This window comes from Aquarana catesbeiana, linkage group LG01 (assembly GCF_042186555.1).
Source record: "Aquarana catesbeiana isolate 2022-GZ linkage group LG01, ASM4218655v1, whole genome shotgun sequence".
In the NCBI taxonomy this organism is placed as follows: domain Eukaryota; kingdom Metazoa; phylum Chordata; class Amphibia; order Anura; family Ranidae; genus Aquarana; species Aquarana catesbeiana.
Window position 1 is genome coordinate 884,247,294 of NC_133324.1, and position 19,295 is coordinate 884,266,588.

The window sequence follows — 19,295 nt, forward strand, 5'->3', positions numbered from 1 at the left end:
CCAATGAGACACAGATGGCAAAACAAAATGTGACAGGGGTTATAACCCTCCTTTACGCTATCCAAAATGAAAAAAAAAAGCTTTGCCTATAGTTCTACTTTCATATCTCTGAAGTGTTTGTGTATTTAGACACATTGTAGGTTTGTAGCTTTCTCCATATATCACTTTTTCACACTTTGCAGAGTCTTATGCACATAGGGGTCAATTCACTAAAGCCTCCTACACACGCTTAGACCCCATACACACTATTAGATTTTCTGCAGATTTTTGTCTTCAGATTTACCAAAACCATGTAGTGTAAGGGCCTGCCTGGTTGCGTACAAATAGAAACTCTTAGACCCCTTTCACTCCGAGGGCGTTTTGCAGGCGCTATAGTGTTAAAAATAGCTCCTGCAATCCGCCCTCAAACAGCTGCAGCACTGTCTCCAGTGTGAAAGCCAGCGCTGCGCTGGCAGGGCGTCAGGAAAAGTCCTGCCAGCAGCTTCTTTGGAGCGGTGTGCTTACCGCTCCTCCACCGCTGCTCCCCATTGAAATCAATGGGGCAGCGCTGGGATACCGCCGGCAAAACGCCGCTATTGCGGCGTATTGCGGGCGGTTTTAACCATTTCTCGGGCGCTAGCAAGGGGTAAAAGCTCCCCGCTAGCGGCCGTAATGCGCCGCTAATCCGACGGTAAAACGCCGCTACAAATATCGGCGTTTTACCACCGACGCTATGGGCGGCCCGGTGTGAAAGGGCTCTTAAGGTTTGACCTCATATTATATGGTTTTGGTAAATACGAAGACAAAAATCTGTAGAAAATCTAATAGTGTGTATGGGGTCAAACTATTAATAAAATTATTTCAAAAGTAGTCAATTCAATAGAAAATATTTTTTATTTACCAAATGCGTTAAATATTTATGTTTATCAATATTTATCACTTAAATGTTGCATTATTTTTTCATTTACATGCTAACACTGCACCAGAGGAAGAAATAATATGAAACTAGAGGAAACATTCTAGCAATGCTTTAATTCACAGAATGATCTCCCTGTGGTGAAATGTTATGATTAATTTTCATTCCTGAGCTCAGTGCAAAACATTCTGATACATTGTATGCTTTTAACCACTTCAAGTCCGTCCTATAGCAGTTTTAATGCTACAGGGCAGCGCCTGTGCGCCAGATCACACACACACCACACACACACACATATATATATATATATATATATATATATATATATATATATATATATATATATATATATATATATATATATATACATACATCATATGACACTTCCAGGTAGGGAGCCCGCTTCCACTATGATTAAACACGAATGATCGGCGGGTGCCGGCGGACATCGAGTACCGTGCACCTGCCGATCGTTCGGCAGAGCGGTGATCTGCCTATGTAAACAAGGCAGACAACCGTTCTGACAGGAGGGAAGGGATGGAATTCGTGTCCCTATGAAACAGAGAACAAATTCCATCTCTTCCCCTAGTAAAAGCACCTCCTACACTACACATAAACACTGGTTAGGCACACGGTTAACCCTTTGATCATCCCTGATGTTAACCCCTTCCCAGCCAGTATCATTAGTACAGCATATTTTTTTTAGCACTGACCATTGTATTAGTGTCACGGATCCCCAAAAAGTGTCAAAAGTGCCAGTTAGTGTCAGAATGGCCGCCGCAATAAGTCGCTGATTGCCGCCATTACTAGTAAAAAAAAAAATGTAGACACTATCATTTTTTTTTTTTTTTTACCAAAAATATGTAGCAGAATACATATTGGCCTAAATGTATAAAGAAATTAGATTTTTCCAATTTTTTCTTGAATATGTTTTATAGCAGAAATTAAAAAATATTGTTTTTTTTTTTTTTAATTGTCTTTTTTGTTTATAGCACAAATAATAAAAACAGCAGTTGTGATCAAATATTACCAAAAGAAAGCTCTATTTGAGGTATAAAGAAGGACATTTGGGTACAGCGTTGCATATCCACGCAACTTTCAGTTAAAGTAACGCAGTGCCGTATCGCAAAAAATGGCCTGGTCATGAAGGAATCTTCTGCAGGTCAAGTGGTTAATTTACTGGCCAGTGCAGAGTTCCCCTCATTGTTATTTTGTGCTTTGCTAAAATACCAACTGCCTACTGGCAGGTGATACATAACGAATGTGTGTGTTCTTTAGTGAACTATCTTTAAAGCAGTGGTAAACCCAGCCATGTTATACTTACCTGTTCTTTGCAAGGGTTTTGCACACAGCGACCCCGATCCTCCTTTTTTGGGTTCCCCCGGCGGTGCTCTTGGCCCCTCCTCTTCATTGTGTGCCCCCAGAGAGAGACACTTTCCATGGGGGCACCCGTATCGGGCGCGCTCCCGAGCCTGCTGCTGTGTCCATTGACGCAGACAGCTGGACTCGACCACGCCCCCCTTCTCACTGGATTTGATTGACAGCAGTGGTGGCTCCCACTGCTATCAATCTATCTAATGGGGATCCGAGACAGCGGCTGGAGCTACTGGGCTCCTGCTCGTCTCTGGAACGATTGGGTTCAGGTAAGAAAAAGGGGGGCTCTGGGGGGCAGCTGCAGCACTAAAGGTTTTTCACCTTAATGCATAGAATACATTAAAGTGATACTAAAGGATTGTTTTTTATTTTTTTTAAAATAACAAACATGTCATACTTGCCTCCACTGTGCAGCTTGTTTTGCACAGAGTGGCCCCGAACATCCATTTCTGGGGTCCCTCGGTGGCTCTTGCGGCTCCTCCCCGCATTAGATAACCCCTTTGGTAAAGCGCTCTCACGAGGGGGTTACCTTGCGGGCTCGCTCCCGAGTCCAGCATTTGGCGTCCATAGAGGCGGATTGCAGGATTCGGCCCCGCCCCCCCGACGCCCGCGTCATTGGATTTGATTGACAGCAGCGGGAGCCAATGGCTGCGCTGCTATCAATCTATCCAATCAAGAGACGGGAACCTGTGGAGAGAGGGACGGCGGGGACACGCCGATGTAAATTCGGGGCTTAGGTAAGTAAAATGAGGGGGGGCTAGGGGGCCGGTGACTGCAAGGTGTTTAAGGTGCATTAAGGTGAAAAAACACGAGCCTTTACAACCCCTTTAAGGTGAGAGACTTTACCAATCCTCTAATGATTTATTTATTTTTTTATTTATTGTACGGTATTTATCACAAATTTATAAAAATGTCCAGTGTTTATTTCACATTCAATATTTTACTTTGATGAATTGACTTTTATTATCTCATGCGATCCTTAAAAAAAACAAAACAAAACAAAAAAAAGCCGTGTGACCTTCATATTGCATACAGCAATCTTGAGGCTCCATTCACATCTAGGCGTTTTTCTGCTCTAAGCCTCCGCTTTAAAAACGCCCAAAATGACACATCCCATTAATTTCAATGGCCCCTGTTCACATCTGAGCAATCTGTCACCTAAAGCAAAATGACCATTGCTCCAAAAAAGTACATGAGCTTTTTTTTGGCCAATTACATGCATTTAACTGCTTTTACATTTGTGACCTTTTAACCCCTTCCCGCCGAGCGTACGCAGATGTGCGTACACGGCTTTCCGGGGTTATACCGGGATGATGCCCGCAGCTGCAGGCATTATCCGGTACCATTGTTTAGAGCGGGCGATCGGCTATCCGAGTATAACAACCGATGCGGCTAAAAGCCACTCGGCTGTTATACCGGAGAAGCGGGAGGGGACATTCCGTTGGGAGGCCCGATGACTAATCGGCTGCCTCCGGCGGCTGGGGGCGGGCTGGAACGAAGCCGTGGGCGGCTTCGTTCCAGCCTCCTAATCATAAACACGGAAGCGACGTCATGACGTCACTTCCCGTTTACTCGGTTGCCAATGGCGCCGGTTTAAAAAAAATACACAGTATTCAGAATCGCCGTTTTCGGCGATCTGAATACTTTGAAGTGCAAAGGAGGGATCGGGGGTCTTTTAGACCCCCGATCCCTTCATAAAGAGTACCTGTCACCACCTATTACTGTCACAAGGGATGTTTACATTCCTTGTGACAGCAATAAAAGTCATCAAAAAAAAATTTTTTTTTTAAACACAATTTATAAATATAAAAATAAATAAAATAAATAAGAAAAAAAAATTTTTTAGCTCGCGCAGCAAAGAAAACGCATATGGAAGTCGCACCTGCATATGTAAACGGTGTTCAAATCACACATGTGAGGTATCACCACGATCGTCAGAGCTAGAGCAATAATTCTAGCACTAGACTTCATCTGTAACTCTAACCTGGTAACCGTAAAAAAAAAATTAAATTGTCGCCAATGGAAATTCTTAGGTACCGTAGATTGTCGCCATTCCACGAGTGCGTGCAATTATCAAGCGTGACATGTTTGGTATCTATTTACTCGGCGTAACATCATCTTTCACATTATAGAAAAAAATTGGGGTAACTTTACTGTTTGGATTTTTTAAAATTCATGAAAGTGTCCCTTTTCCCAAAAATTTGCGTTTAAAACACAGCTGCACAAATACCGTGTGATATAAAATATTGCAAGAATCTCCATTTTATTCTCTAGATTCTCTGCTAAAAAATATATATATATATATAATGTTTGGGGGTTCTAAGTAATTTTCAAGCAAAAAATACAGATTTTAACTTGTAAACACCAAATTTCAAAAATAGGCTTAGTCGCGAAAGGGTTAAACTTCAAAACGCCTGTACAAAAACGCTGCAAAAACGCCCGTAAAATAGCAACGCCTAGGTGTGAACGGAGCCTTAGTGAATTGACCCCACAGTTGTTTATGATCAGTGTGATTACCTATAATAAATAAATGCCTGTAGGTAGCCTATGTATGAAGCACATTGTGGATTCACCCTCTGGCATCAGGCAGTGAATGGGTTACAGGATAGGCACAGTAAGAATTTGTGTGCATTTTTGTGGCAGTGTGGTTATTGGTTAGAGACTCTTGTGCAACCTTACACAGACATATGCATTCCCTCAAAGTCAGCTCCATACAGACAGACTTCTTTACACTAAACCCAGCCAAAGCCTCCTTACATGACTACAAATGAGAGCAATGAATGATTCCCCATGTGCAGATAAATCCAGGATCTCCTCCACAGGGTGTGCTGGGCTGTAACCTGAGCTATTGGAACACGTGAGCAGAGCGCTGCCTGGGAGGGAGAGAAGACTGCGAAGGCTGGTCCGCTCTCTACTGTGCCACATCAATGGCTGGACACTACGAACATCTCCTGAGCGGCTGTCTCATCATCACCCTCACTGCAGGGCTGGTGTACGGCTCCCCCCGCTGCCTCCCCGGAGACCGAGCCTTGGGTAAGAGAACATTATTAGTGACCATGTGCTGGAGAAGTCAGGACTTTGTAGAAGTGTAGGAACTGGAGGAAGATAGGACCAGAGGATACAGGTAGACTCCTCCTTCGGTCTAGATGTTATCCTTCTGTTAATGTAGATGTTCTTATCTACAAGATCCCACTTTTTATCTAGATGGTATAGCTGTCTCTGAGCTAAAATATAAAAAGCACGTATTGTATTCTGTTTCCTTTTTAGAAAGTTTTAGAAGTATAAATTACTATTGTTTTTTAGATATTTAAAGTGCAAGTAAACTTAAAGAGGAAGTAAAGTGCTTACCTTTCTTGTTTTGTTTTCCCTGACCTGCAAAGTAAAGGCATAATGTGCTAGTATGCATCGCATACTAGCACATCGTGTGAAATTTACCCGCAAACGAAGCCCTCGTTGTCGCAGCTGGAGGCCGCAACCATCTTTTGCCCGCCTTCCTTGACTGGCTGGAGCCGCGTGACGTCACTAACGCGCATGCCGGCGGGAGACGCAGGCATGGCACACAGTTCTGAAGAAACGGCACTGGAGGCCATTCCTTCAGAGTGCGTGCGCCAATGATGTCATCAGCTGCATATGCAGTAAATAGCTCCTAAGATATTTACAGTACCTATAGGTAAGCCTTATTCTAGGCTTACCTATAGGCACCAATAATCCATGGAAGTTTACTTCCACTTTAAAATAAAATAACCTGAAAATGGAAGAGGAAATCTAGTATAAACTTGGTGCATTTTTATAATAAATTAAAGTAGAAGTCCGGTCTAAATAATGATGATCTGGACAATTAAAGAGAGTAAATGTCCCTAATAAAGACACACAGATGATAATAAACACCTAAAAGAGATTCTAACCCCTCACCCCTCTGTCCAAACCTAACAAAAGTTGTTTGTCTTATGCCCAGAGGCGTTGCTAGGGGGGTGCGGTCCGCACCCGGGTGACACCTGCTAGAGGGGTGACACCCTCCCGACTGTGAGGAAAGCCCTGTTTTTTTTTTTTTTTTTTTTTTTTTTTTTTCAGCTGACCCGTTCACCCCACTGGGCTGGAACAACACACCTCTAGTGTCGCGGCCGCGCCTGGTGTGTCACTGTGTGAGTGTATCCTCCTTCTTCCTCCTCCCTACCCTACTGAGCCAGCGAGCCTCAGCCCGTCACATCTCACACTGCACTGCAGACATGATGATGATGTCACTACACACACTACTAGTATCTCCGCCCGGGTGGCGCAGCGGCTGCACGCTGTGAAGCTGCCCTCCTCTCCAGACTCCAGCTGCCGCCCAGAGCCCAGATTCAGGACATGTGCGGAGGGTGGGGTGTCCTGGTGTCCACTGCCGGCCCGAGTCCAGGGTGAGGTGTGTATGTATGTTATACCGCACCAGGTGACACCAACCCTAGTGACGCCACTGCTTATGCCGCGTACACACGATCGCACATTCCGACAACAAAACCTTGGAGTTATTTCCGACGGATGTTGGCTCAAGCTTGTCTTGCATACACACGGTCACACAAATGTTGTCAGAAATTCCAAACGTCAAGAACGCGGTGACGTACGACGAGCCGAGAAAAATGAAGTTCAATAGCCAGTGCGGCTCTTCTGCTTGATTCCGAGCATGCGTGGAATTTTGTGCGTTGGAATTGTCTACACACGCTCGGAATTTCAGACAACAAATTTTGTTGTCGGAAAGTTTGAGATCCAGCTCTCAAATATTTGTTGTCGGAAACTCTGACAGCAAATGTCCGATGGAGCATACACACGGTCGGAATTTCCGACAACAAGCTCACATCCAACATTTGTTGTCGGAAAATCTGACCGTGTGTACGCAGCATTAAAGTGATACTAAAGTCTAATTTTTTTTTCTTTAAAAATAACAAACATGTTATACTTACTTTCCTCTGTGCAGTTGTTTTTTCACAGAGCAACCCAGATCCTCCTCTTCTTGGGTCCCTGGCCAGAGCTCCTGGCCCCTCCCTCCTGTCGAATGCCCCACAGCAAGCAGCTTGCTATGGGGGGCAACTGAGCCACAGCTCCCTGTTTCCATTCAGACACTGAGCCACAGTTCAGCCCCGCCCCCTCTCTCTCTCTCTCCTCTCTCCTCATTGGCTAACTGACTGAGGCACTCATGGACATCGCTGGATAGAGATGGGGCTCAGGTAAGTATTAGGGGTGCTGCTACACACAGAAGGCTTTTTATCCTAATGCATAGAATGCACTAAGATAAAAAAAACCTTCTGCCTTTATTATTAGGTACACCTTGCTAGTACCGGGTTGGACCCCCTTTTGCCTTCAGAACTTCTTTAATTCTTTATGACATAGATTCAAACATTCCTCAGAGATTTTGGTCCATAGTGACATGATAGCATCACACAGTTGCTGCAGATTTGTCAGCTTCACATCCATGATGTAAATCTCCTATTCCACCACATCCCGAAGGTGCTCTATTGGATTGAGATCTGGTGACTGTGGAGGCCATTGGAGTACAGAGAACTCATTGTCATGTTTTAAAAACCAGTGGTGAGATGATTTGACCTTTGTGACATCGCAGCTGAAATCGAGACTCATCAGACCAGGCAACGTTTTTCCAATCTTCTACTACTGTCCAATTTTGGTAGCCTCAGTTTCCTGTTCTTAGCTGACAGGAGTGGCACCCGGTGTGATGATCTGCTGCTGTAGCCCATCTGCTTCATGTGTTGTGCGTTCAGAGATGGTATTTGAGTTACTGTTACCTTTCTGTCATCTCAAACCAGTCTGCCCATTCTCCTCTGACAGCAACAAGGCATTTTTGTCCACACAGCTGCCGCTCACTGGATATTTTCTCTTTTTCGGATCATTCTCTGTATACCTTGAGATGGTTGTGTGTGAAAATCTCAGCAGTTTTTGAAATACTCAGAGCAGCCCGTCTGGCACCAACAACCATGCCACGTTCAAAGTCACTTAAATCCCCTTTCTTCCCCATTCTGATGCACAGTTTAAACTTCAGCAAGTCATCTTCAGCACCTCTAGATGCCTAAATGCATTGAGTTGCTGCCATGTGATTGGCTGATTAGCAATTTGTGTTACCAAGTAATTGAACAGGTGTACCCAATAAAGTGGCTGGTGAGTGTGCTTTATTCTAAGTCCTATACGAACTACCCTGTAGAGCAGGGATATGCAATTAGCGGACCTCCAGCTGTTGCAAAACTACAAATCCCATCATGCCTCTCTCTGCCTCTTGGTGTCATGCTTGTGGCTTTCAGAGTCTTGCTATGCCTCATGGGACTTGTAGTTCTGCAACAGCTGGAGGTCCGCTAATTGCACATCCCTGCTGTAGAGGAAAGATTTCTACACTTACGTATTCTCAGGGGCGCTCTTGTCCAGTCTTGCGATCTATTTCCAGCGCCAGCTTCAGGGAAGAAGAGACAGCCGACAACGGATGCACCATTGTAAGTCTTTGGGTGACGTCACTGCCCAGGGATTGCAGTCATTGTCGGCGATCTCTCCTTTCACCTGAAGCCGCCACTGAAAGCTAATCATGTGAATGGACTAGAGTACCCTTAGATAAGGTAAATATTGACACCTTTCCTCTACAGGCTAGTTAGTATAGGACTTATAGTGTGGGCGAAAGCAAGTTTGAAGTGATTGTAAACCTTTGTTTTTTTTTTTCAAAGAACATGTTATACTGTGCAGTGGTTTTGCAAAGCACAGAACCCCCAATCCTCCTCTTCTGAGGTCCCCCATCAGCGCTACTGGCTCCTTACCCTGCTGAGTGCCCACCATTGACCCACAGAGTGTGGCTCGGCCTTACCCCCTGCTCCCTCCTCACTGGCTGCGATTGACAGCAGTGGGAGCCAATGGCCCCTGCTGCTTTCTCTGAGCCAATGAGGAGGGAGAGAGCAGACAGATCCTCTGCTCTCGTGCACATCTCTGGATCGAGACTGGGCTCAGGTAAGTTTTTTACCCTAATGATGAGAACGCATTAAGGTAAAAAATCTTCAGCCCTAAGACCCCTTTCATACTGAAGCGGTTTTCAGGTGTTTTAGCGCTAGAAATAGTGCCCGTAGGGCTCCTTTCACACTTGTGCGACTTGAAAGTCGCGTGCTATTTTGCCACAATTTTTGCCGCGACTTTGGCGCAATTTTGACTCATCTTGAAGCTTGCTTGTGTAATCTTGAGGTCTCTGGACCTCAAGTCGCATCAAATTCGGACAAAAGTAGTGCAGGAACTTGAAGACGCACAGATATGAATGGTACTCATTGGAAATCATGGGGTATGACTTGTCATGTGACTTTGCATTCCCAAGTCGCAGGACAAGTCGCACAAGTGTGAAAAGGGTCTAAACCGCCTAAAAACTGCTTCCCATTCATTTCAGTGTGACTTTTCACACTGGGGCGGTGCACTTGCGGGACGTTAGGAAAAGTCCTGCAAGCAGCATCTTCATTGTGGTTTGGGAGCCATCTAACAGGAACAGAGGGGAAATCCTCTAACTAGCGCCCCTGTTCCCGTGAGTACTGTCTAAGGTCTTGTTCACACAGGCATTAAAAATAGCCCCCACCGCTCGACCACTCCCCGAAAGTCTCTAGCCTCATGAACGCCTGGTAGCTGCTGCTCTACCACCCACCCCAGCGACTATCCTACATTTATCACTCACCCCACCCCCATTTCAGAGACTATCGCTGTGTGAACCAAGCCTAAGAAGTGATTCAATTCCTGTTGATTCAACACCCTGACAAAGGGGACCACTGTGCCCCTGAAGGTCTTGTATGGAACTTCTGTAAAGTCTTCAACTAGAACCTGGTGTACTAGTTTTTTTCTACATTACCAATTAAGATCTGACAGGGCAATCAAACCTTCCCCATGTCCCTATGTCTACCTGTGTCATTAGGTTTGTTTTGGAGCACTAGGGAGCCATTGAACCCTGGAGCCCCAAAACCAGTGTATATCAACTTCAACATGACTTCTCAATATGGAGGTCTAGTTGGAAAGATATGATAGGTTGGGCCAAAGTGATGACTTTTTATATTATTTAAACACCCCAAGTTGAGGACCTTCTGAGATGTTTTAGAGTAAAAATGAAGATGTTTGCAGGCCCACCTCCACTTTACCAACATGTATGTCAAATATAGTTTAAATGTAATATTGTAAAACTTAATTCATTTAGTAAATATGTGTTCTTACTATTCTCGGTATAGGTATTGTAAACACTGTGGCCTCATTATTTGATGGCTCAGGGAATGGAAGTCTTTTTGGCCCGACTGCAGTACACATGGGCCGAATGACGGACAGTTTCTATTGAACTTACTAATGCCGCTCGACATTCGGCCCTGTGTGTACAAGGCTTTAGCTATACACAAATATTTCAAAATATACCATTAACTTTGTAATGCTAGGATCTGCTACAGTTTTGCTTTTAAACTACATAAGTGGTATTTTTTTTATTATTAATTTTTTTTTTCAATTTGGCAGATCAATCCAAAAACAATTGAGACAGTTTATAGCTAGATTTAGACAATCTATAGTTCTATGTTCACTCTTCTATAAAGAACATAAAGAAAAGGAGACTGTTCTATGGGCAGTGGCAATTGTCTGAGATAACTAGACCTTCAGACACCTTAATGCAGGGGTACATTGATCTCAGCACTCCAGCTGTGGTCAAACTACAAGTCCCATCATGCCTCTGCCTCTAGGAGTCATGGCTGTGATTGTTAGGGTCTTGCAATGGCTCATGGGAATTGTAGTTTCACCACAGCTGGAGAGCCGAGGTTGCCTACCTCTGCCTTAATGGTTGGACCTCATATATCCCTTTTGGAACTTTTGACTGATTTAGGGTTTTTCACTGTACCAAAATATACTTATAATGCCAATTTAAGGGCTTTTGTATACATGATGTTAAGATCAGTTTGAAATTAGATTGTGCTTTTCTTTAATTCTTCCGTACGGATCAGGTGAATGCTTGCCAAATGCATGGTACACATTTGGCAAGTATGTCTAAGCACGTAGCAAATACATGGTAAATGCATCATAAAATGAACATGTTTTGCATATACAAAAAGTACATTTTAATGGTGGCTGCAAAATGAATGCATGTTCACCCCCCCCCCCCCCCCTCCACCACTTAGTTCTGCTGCTTGTGAAGAATAAAGAGAATAAAATTGGCACCACAATTTATCACAAAAGTCCTGTGTTTTTGAATCATGCATGCATTCGAAAAGTACTTTGTGGTTGACAGCCAACTCAAAATGAATTGGTTGAACATGTAACATATCAAATGCCCACATGTGTATGGCAATCCACTGCAAAGGTCTAAATCCATCCCAACTTTTTTATTAGGTAATATTTTCCATGATTCTTCAGGTTACTATTTCTGTCCTTACATCACTATGTAGAGGCTTCTATTGTTCTTAGGTGCAACTTCATCCTTGAACGATGTAAAGACATCATCAAGCTGCACTCATTGCATTGAAATGCATTGATGGTCTAGGGCAATGTTTCTTAACTGTGGAACTCTGTGGTGAAGTTTGGGCTCCCCAGGGGTCCTGCAAATATGAGATTAGCATCATGAGTTGCCATGTTGTGGGTGGGCTGGTCTACAGCACAATAACATCCAATGACGCTCTAGGGCCATGACCCTCAGCCGGCTGGTACTCTTATTCAGGGCAGGTGGGATTCAGGTCTGCCCCTAGGCATTTAGGAGAGGACATAAGTCCACCCCCTCTAGACCTGGTCCACCTGCTGCCTTTTGCCGTTCTATTTAGGTAGAGTCGTGTAAGAGTGATGGAATACCAGGTGAGGTCATGAGGCCCAAACAGACCTGCTGCTAATCAACTTTGCCCCTTTTGCATTCTCCTAAATTATGCAGACTGAGATCTGACAATTCATGAATCATTTTTCCTAAATATCTCTATAGCACAACATTCTGCAAATTAGACAAGTATACAGATATTCTGGAGGATAAAAAAGTGATGGACCTGTGATTCATTCGATTAGTCATCCCCAAAAATAAAGCACCATTGCTCTTTCATTCAAGTGATTTTTTTTTTTTTTTTACCATTCTAGTATTTGCTTACCAGGTTATTTAAAAAAAAAAAAAAAAGAGACTATACCCTGTTTTTACTAAAAACGAGCAGTCCAGCTGTTCAGTTGGAATGCTGCCTTGTGCAAAAATAAACATTTACATTTATAAAGGAAAAGAACACTTTCAGAAAAGATTATTTTGTAAAAGGCGGCTGTTCTAATAATCTGTGGCTTTTAGTTGAGAATGTGAAATTGTTAAAGAGGAAGTAAAGCGTCTGAAAAAAAAAAAATATGCCCTCTAAGAAAAAGGCATAATAAGCTAGTATGCATAGCATACTAGCTCATTATGAATTACTTACCTGAGATCGAAGCCCCCGCATTCGCCTCCTCCGATGCCGCCATCTATCCCGGAGTGACTTCCGGGTATCGTGGCTCCGGCGCTGTGACTGGCCGGAGCCGCGCTGGCGCCGCCACTGACGGCATGATTGCCGTTAGAAACGGCACGCTCAGTGCGCCTGCGCCCGATGTCTACGGCGCATGCGTAGACATCAGTACCGCTATTTCTGCAAATATCTCCTAAACCTTTTAGGTTTGGGAGATATTTCTTGCACCTACAGGTAAGCCTTAATCTAGGCTTACCTGTAGGTTAAAGTGGTTGTAATGGGTTTACAACCACTTTAAGTAGAAAGGCACCAAGGAGTGTATGATTTAATATGCTGAGCGTGGTATGTTAATGTGCGCTGTTATAGCAGCCGCTAGCGATAGTCGCAAGAAAATCCAGCAGGCTGGTTGTACACAAGCTGATACAGTCAAGTCCATAAATATTGGGACATCGACACAATTCTAATCTTTGGCTCTATACACCACAATGGATTTGAAATGAAACAAACAAGATGTGCTTTAACTACTGACTTTCAGCTTTAATTTGAGGGTATTTACATCCAAATCAGGTGAACGATGTAGGAATTACAACAGTTTATATATGTGCCTCCCACTTTTTAAGGGACTAAGAGTAATGGGACAATTGGCTGCTCAGCTGTTCCATGGCCAGGTGTGTGTTATTCCCTCAATATCCCATTTACAAGGAGCAGATAAAAGGTCCAGAGTTCATTTCAAGTGTGCTATTTGCATTTGGAATCTGTTGCTGTCAACTCTCAATATGAGATCCAAAGAGCTGTCACTAGCAGTGAAGCAAGCCATCATTGGGCTGAAAAAACAAAACAAACCCATCAGAGAGATAGCAAAAACATTAGGTGTGGCCAAATCAACTGTTTAGAACATCCTTAAAAAGAAAGAACGCACCGGTGAGCTCAGCAACACCAAAAGAATTCTTTCCCTGGTGAAAAAAACACCCTTCACAACAGTTGGCCAGATCAAGAACACTCTCCAGGAGGTAGGTGTATGTGTGTCAAAGTCAACAATCAAGAGAAGACTTCACCAGATTGAATACAGAGGGTTCACCACAAGATGTAAACCATTGGTGAGCCTCAAAAACAGGAAGGCCAGATTAGGAGTTTGCCAAACAACAACTAAAAGAGCTTTCACAGTTCTGGAACAACATCCTATGGACAGATGAGACCAAGATCAACTTGTACCAGAGTGATGGGAAGAGGAGAGTATCGAGAAGGAAAGGAACTGCTCATGATCCAAAGCATACCACCTCATCAGTGAAGCATGGTGGTGGTAGTGTCATGGCGTGGGCATGTATGGCTGCCAATGGAACTGGTTCTCTTGTAATTATTGATAATGTGACTGCTGACAAAAGCAGGAGGATGAATTCTGAAGTGTTTCGGGCAATATTATCTGCTCATATTCAGCAAAATGCTTCAGAACTCATTGGACGGCTCTACACAGTACAGATGGACAATGACCCGAGGCATACTGCGAAAGCAGCCAAAGAGTTTTTTAAGAGAAAGAAGTGGAATGTTATGCAATGGCCAAGTCAATCACCTGACCTGAATCCGATTGAGCATGCATTTCACTTGCTGAAGACAAAACTGAAGGGAAAATGCCCCAAGAACAAGCAGGAACTGAAGACAGTTGCAGTAGAGGCCTGTCAGAGCATCACCAGGGATGAAACCCAGCGTCTGGTGATGTCTATGCGTTCCAGACTTCAGGCTGTAATTGACTGCAAAGGATTTGCAACCAAGTATTAAAAAGTGAAAGTTTGATGGATGATTGTTAATCTGTCCCATTACTTTTGGTCCCTTAAAAAGTGGGAGGCATATATACAAACTGTTGTAATTCCTACACCGTTCACCTGATGTAAATACCCTCAAACTAAAGCTGAAAGTCTGAAGTTAAAGCACATCTTGTTAGTTTCATTTCAAATCCATTGTGGTGGTGTATAGAGCCAAAAAGATTAGAATTGTGTTGATGTCCCAATATTTATGGACCTGACTGTAGATCGATCAACTTGGTACATTCAGCCTGCCCATTAATGGTTGGAATCGAACTGTGTATGACCAGCCTTACAGTCACCAGCTCTCTGCTCTGCCCCTCCAGTGCTCACTGGAGTGCCCACCCATGCAGGCAGAGGGAGTGGCAGGCTCTCAGTAGCATGCTGAGAGGCTAAGCCAGATGCCCCTCAGTCATTTGGGTGGATTCCAACGTTAAAAGCGGGTTCCCTCTAGAGTTTGGACCAGCTGATTGACATCAGCCAGCAACGGGCTTTAGCCCACTGTTGGCTTAATACGGGTCACAAGAGCACAAAACATACTGCACTCCTATGACCCACAGCAGAAGTAGGATAAAAAAGTTTTTGACCCTACTTCTTCTTTAAATGCAAGCAGTGTAATTACTTGACCTTGACTTGGCATTAGCCCCTTGCAGCTCCTGTAAAGCAGGGTTGGAGTGTGAAAGGACAAGGGAACCAATCAGTTCATGTGCTTACAGGAAGCATGTTGATAGGAAGAGAAGACAGAGTAACAGAGTGATTAGCACTGGGATACCTCTGCTTTCACTGTCCGGTCACAGACTAGGGGTGGGTCCAAGATGACTTGGGCTCAGAAGAAGTGGGTTCTTCTTTACTGTCTAAGGACATCTAGTGGCATACAAAAGTACTGCACGGGAAATCTCTGGATTGAAGTTGAATGGGCTATTTGTTTTTTTATCATGGTAGTTGTGGCTGTAGTTCTGCTTTAACAACATACATGTCAGCAGTGCTGTTTATGTGGTAAGGTGATGTCTTTTCATTGCTTTGGTCAGATGCAGTCAGAGAGGTATTCAAAGGAAAGAAGAGCACTGAGTCGGCACACTCATTTAAGCACAGCATGCTACATAGTGATCTCTTCACAGCATGCTCATTGCTTTCTTTTGGTCCCTAGAAACTTTTGTTTCAGGTATTTTTTATAACACTTACAATTTACACAGCTCTTTACATATTGTACATTTACATCAGTCCTTGCCTTCAAGGAGCTTGTAATCTAAGGTCCCTATCTCACAGTCATGAATATATGCATACACATAATAGGCTCAATTTAGACAGGAGCCAATTTACTTACCAGTGTGTGTTTGGAATGTGGGAGGAAACCCACAATGGCACAGGGAAAACATGCAAACTCCATGCAGGTATTGTCCTTGTTGGGATTTGAACTGGGGACCCTAGTCCACTAATCACTAAGCCATTGTGCTGCCACAAAATGGTCACCAAAGATTCACACATTTTTCAATTAGATTTCATTTGAAAAAAAGTGTGAATCCGTGGTGAAAGTGATATGAATTTTAGGTGAAAATGTTTATAAACACACCCTTAATTGTTCCTAAGGACCAAAAATAAGTCTGGTTTTAGAAAGCTGCAGTTAGAAAAGCCAATTTTGTCACCCATATATACAATCCCTCATGCTCTGTTTTACTATCTGAAACTAGCTACAAATATGCTTAATTTACAATTCACTTCTAAAACATATGTCAGCTGGCTGCAGTAAGCATTGCTTTGGCTGCATCAGATGCACTGGAAACGCTTCCTAAGCTCAGGTCCTCAAAACGTGTCCGTATGACCCAAATTTAAAATGCCTCCAGAGATGCATATTTCCTTTTCTACTGTATTTATAATGAATTGTCCCAGAGCTCATTTCATTAACCTAACCACAGCCCCCTGTGTATAACACAATTTAATGGCCTTGTCATTTAATACATTGGAGGCTGAAGAACTGGAGAAGTTATTTTGGAGATTCTATGTTTTATTCAAAGTAGAAGAATAATTTAAAAATGCTTTCATTGTCAAATATATTTTCTTGTCAGGACATTTTTACATGGATTTAATGATAATGTTAAAACATCTGCTTATAGAACAGGATGGCAGGTCATAAAATGCATCAGATGCTCCAAGGTGCTAGGTTGTGATAATTACCCCCCTTGTCCAGATAACTAGGGAGTGTTGAGACTTGCTTTACTGCCCATTATGTGGAATGCAGAGGGTCTGCCTCTCCCAATAAACCACAAACCTTACATTTTTTCAAGCACATTTTTTTGTTATTGTTTTAGAAGCCTTTGTATGCCACAGAGTAAACATCAAATGTTTTTCTACCCTAAGCTATGTTTTAGAAGGAGATGAAATTACTAGTAGGGGGTTACTATATATAGATGGATCGTCATATGCCACCGCTTACATGGACATTTATGTCCAAGATGTCTGATGTATAAAGAGAATTTCCCAATTTGTTTCAAGGCAGAGCACAAATATATGATATTATGCACAATGATGTCCCTTAATCAGCACTGTAGAAGGTTAGAAGGTGCCACAAAGTTTGGATAAGTCCATCAAAAACGTTATTCATCAAGGTAAGTAAAAAGCTTGCTCTGAGCTGACTGGTTCCAGGAGCCGCTCTTGCTTTGAGTGCTCGTTGTGGCTGTCAGCACTAGCTGCTGTGCTGCACGGTGGACTCCACATCCCCCCCATATCTATGCCCTTGCCCCTTCTGTACAGCTCTCCCCCCTCATTACAATTTTACCCGAAGTACAGCTCTCCCCCTCATTACAATTTTACTCCCAGTACAGCTGTGACCTCTTGGTACAGCTCTACCCCCAATACAGCTTTGCCCCCTTACTACAGCTCTCCCCCTAGTTACAACTCTATCCCCCAGTACAGCTGTGCCCCCTTAGTTCAGCTCTCCCCCTAATTACAACTCTATCCCCCAGTACAGCTGTGCCCCCTTAGTTCAGCTCTCCCCCTAGTTACAACTCTATCCCTCTATCCCCCCAGTACAGCTGTGCCTCCTCAGTACAGCTTTCCCCCCTCCCTCCGTACAGTTCTACCCCCCTCTCCGTACAGCCCCAAGTACAGTTCTACCTCCTTAGGACAGCTCTCCCCACTTTCAATACTGCATTGGGTGTACAGCGTACTAGTCAATACTCAGTGCTGTGGTGCACTGTGGACTCCCCTCCCTCATCCATGCCCCTTCCCTGCTTCAGTACAGCTTTCCCAACTCAGTACAGCTCTACTGCCCCCCCCCCCCCCCCAATACAGCTGTGCCCCCTCAGGACGCCCCCTTTCAGTATAGCTCTTGTTTTCTCTCAGTACAGTCACTCCTCTTAATGCAATTCTGTCGCCCCCCCCCCCCCCCCCCCAGTACCCCTACCTAGACCAAGGCAATTCAGAGTAAGGGAAGTGACTGTGACTGAACTGAGAAGAGCAGCTCCTGCTTTGTGTGCCTGGCGTAGCTGTCAGCCCTAGCTGCTGCTCCGCACCATGGATAATCTTCTGAGGTGGGAGGATTGCACCCCTTACCCCCCCCTTCCTTTTCTACTCTCCTAGTCAACAAGTCAACAGTATTGCCTGAGGTCTCCTTGCAGCTGATTTTCTCGATTACAGTTTTACCATGCCTTATTCTGCACTGTGTGTTTGTGTGGAGGAGGCCATCTTGGTTGAGGCAGGGCTCTCTTTTTTTGCTAAAACCTCCAGCAAAGAGAACGATGAGCAGCACAGTATCGATATTATCACATCTCACTTTAATGACGTGTATTGACAAGCTTTTGTTTACTTCAGCACAGCTTCTCTCCCTATCCAAATCTATGGGAATGCAAACAAAGGTGATCCTGGCCAAATGCTGGTCAATTGCACTTGCAGTAATTTCTGAATGATCTCAGAAGCATCTCAAACTAATGCCAAAATTGTGCTGCATTTGCCTATGAAAGTGCAATTACAGGCACTAAATCTTGTGACACTAGCAGTCAGAGGCAGCAATACCTTTTTGATGTGTGTCAAACACACCAGGCCATTTCATGTGGTCCTCTCACCCAGGGCTATTTTTCAGTTGGAACGTCTTATCTCTGCTCCCCACTCACCACTGTCACTTGTAAAACACAGAAGCCTTCTGTGTTTATAAGGACAGCTTTCTTCTTGACAGCTCTCAAAGACCGCTCTGCACTCAGGGACAAAGGAGGTGCGGATGCAGTGTGGGATGGGTCACCATGTGGTAAGCTTCATTGTGATTCCCATCTGTGCCCAGGGGAACAGATGCCAACCAATGATCTCCCTGAAAGGGAGAAAGGCAGAGCCGCCTACACTGCCGGGAGGTACTAGAGCTGGCCTGGGTGCGTGAGATATGAGGAAACCTTTTTTGGGGAGAAGAGAATGAGGGCTGTTGAGGGAGATGTGTGCAGAGATGAGGGATGGGGGAGAGTGGTGCAGAGGTCAGTGCTGAGGAGGGGTGAAAGCAAGATGTGGAGAGAGTTGTAAAAGAATGCTTAACCCTGCACACTGCACATAGCACACCCCTAAGCCATACAAAGCGTATCCCTGAACCCTGCACTCTGTACAAAGCTTATCCCTGAACCCTGCACTCTATACAAAGCATACCCCTGAACCTCGAAATCTGTATAAAGCTTATCCCTTATCCCTGCACTCTGTACAAAGCTTATCCCTGCACTTTGTACAAAGTTTATCCCTGAACCCTGCACTCTGGACAAAGCTTATCCCTGAACCCTGCACTCTATACAAAGCACACCCCTGAACCCTGCACTCTGTACAAAGTTTATCCCTGAACCC

The 19,295-nt window shown here is 44.1% G+C and overlaps 1 protein-coding gene across 1 annotated transcript in view; it reads left to right on the plus strand.

Moving 5' to 3' along the window:
- The first annotated feature begins 4,973 nt into the window (after nucleotides 1–4,973).
- The window catches only part of CPZ (carboxypeptidase Z), a 170,873-nt gene continuing 156,551 nt past the window's right edge, over nucleotides 4,974–19,295 (plus strand). Inside the window, exon 1 of the mRNA XM_073610824.1 lies at nucleotides 4,974–5,302. Coding sequence (XP_073466925.1) covers nucleotides 5,197–5,302 — 106 coding nt within the window. The 5' untranslated portion in view covers nucleotides 4,974–5,196. The remainder of the gene's footprint in view (nucleotides 5,303–19,295) is intronic.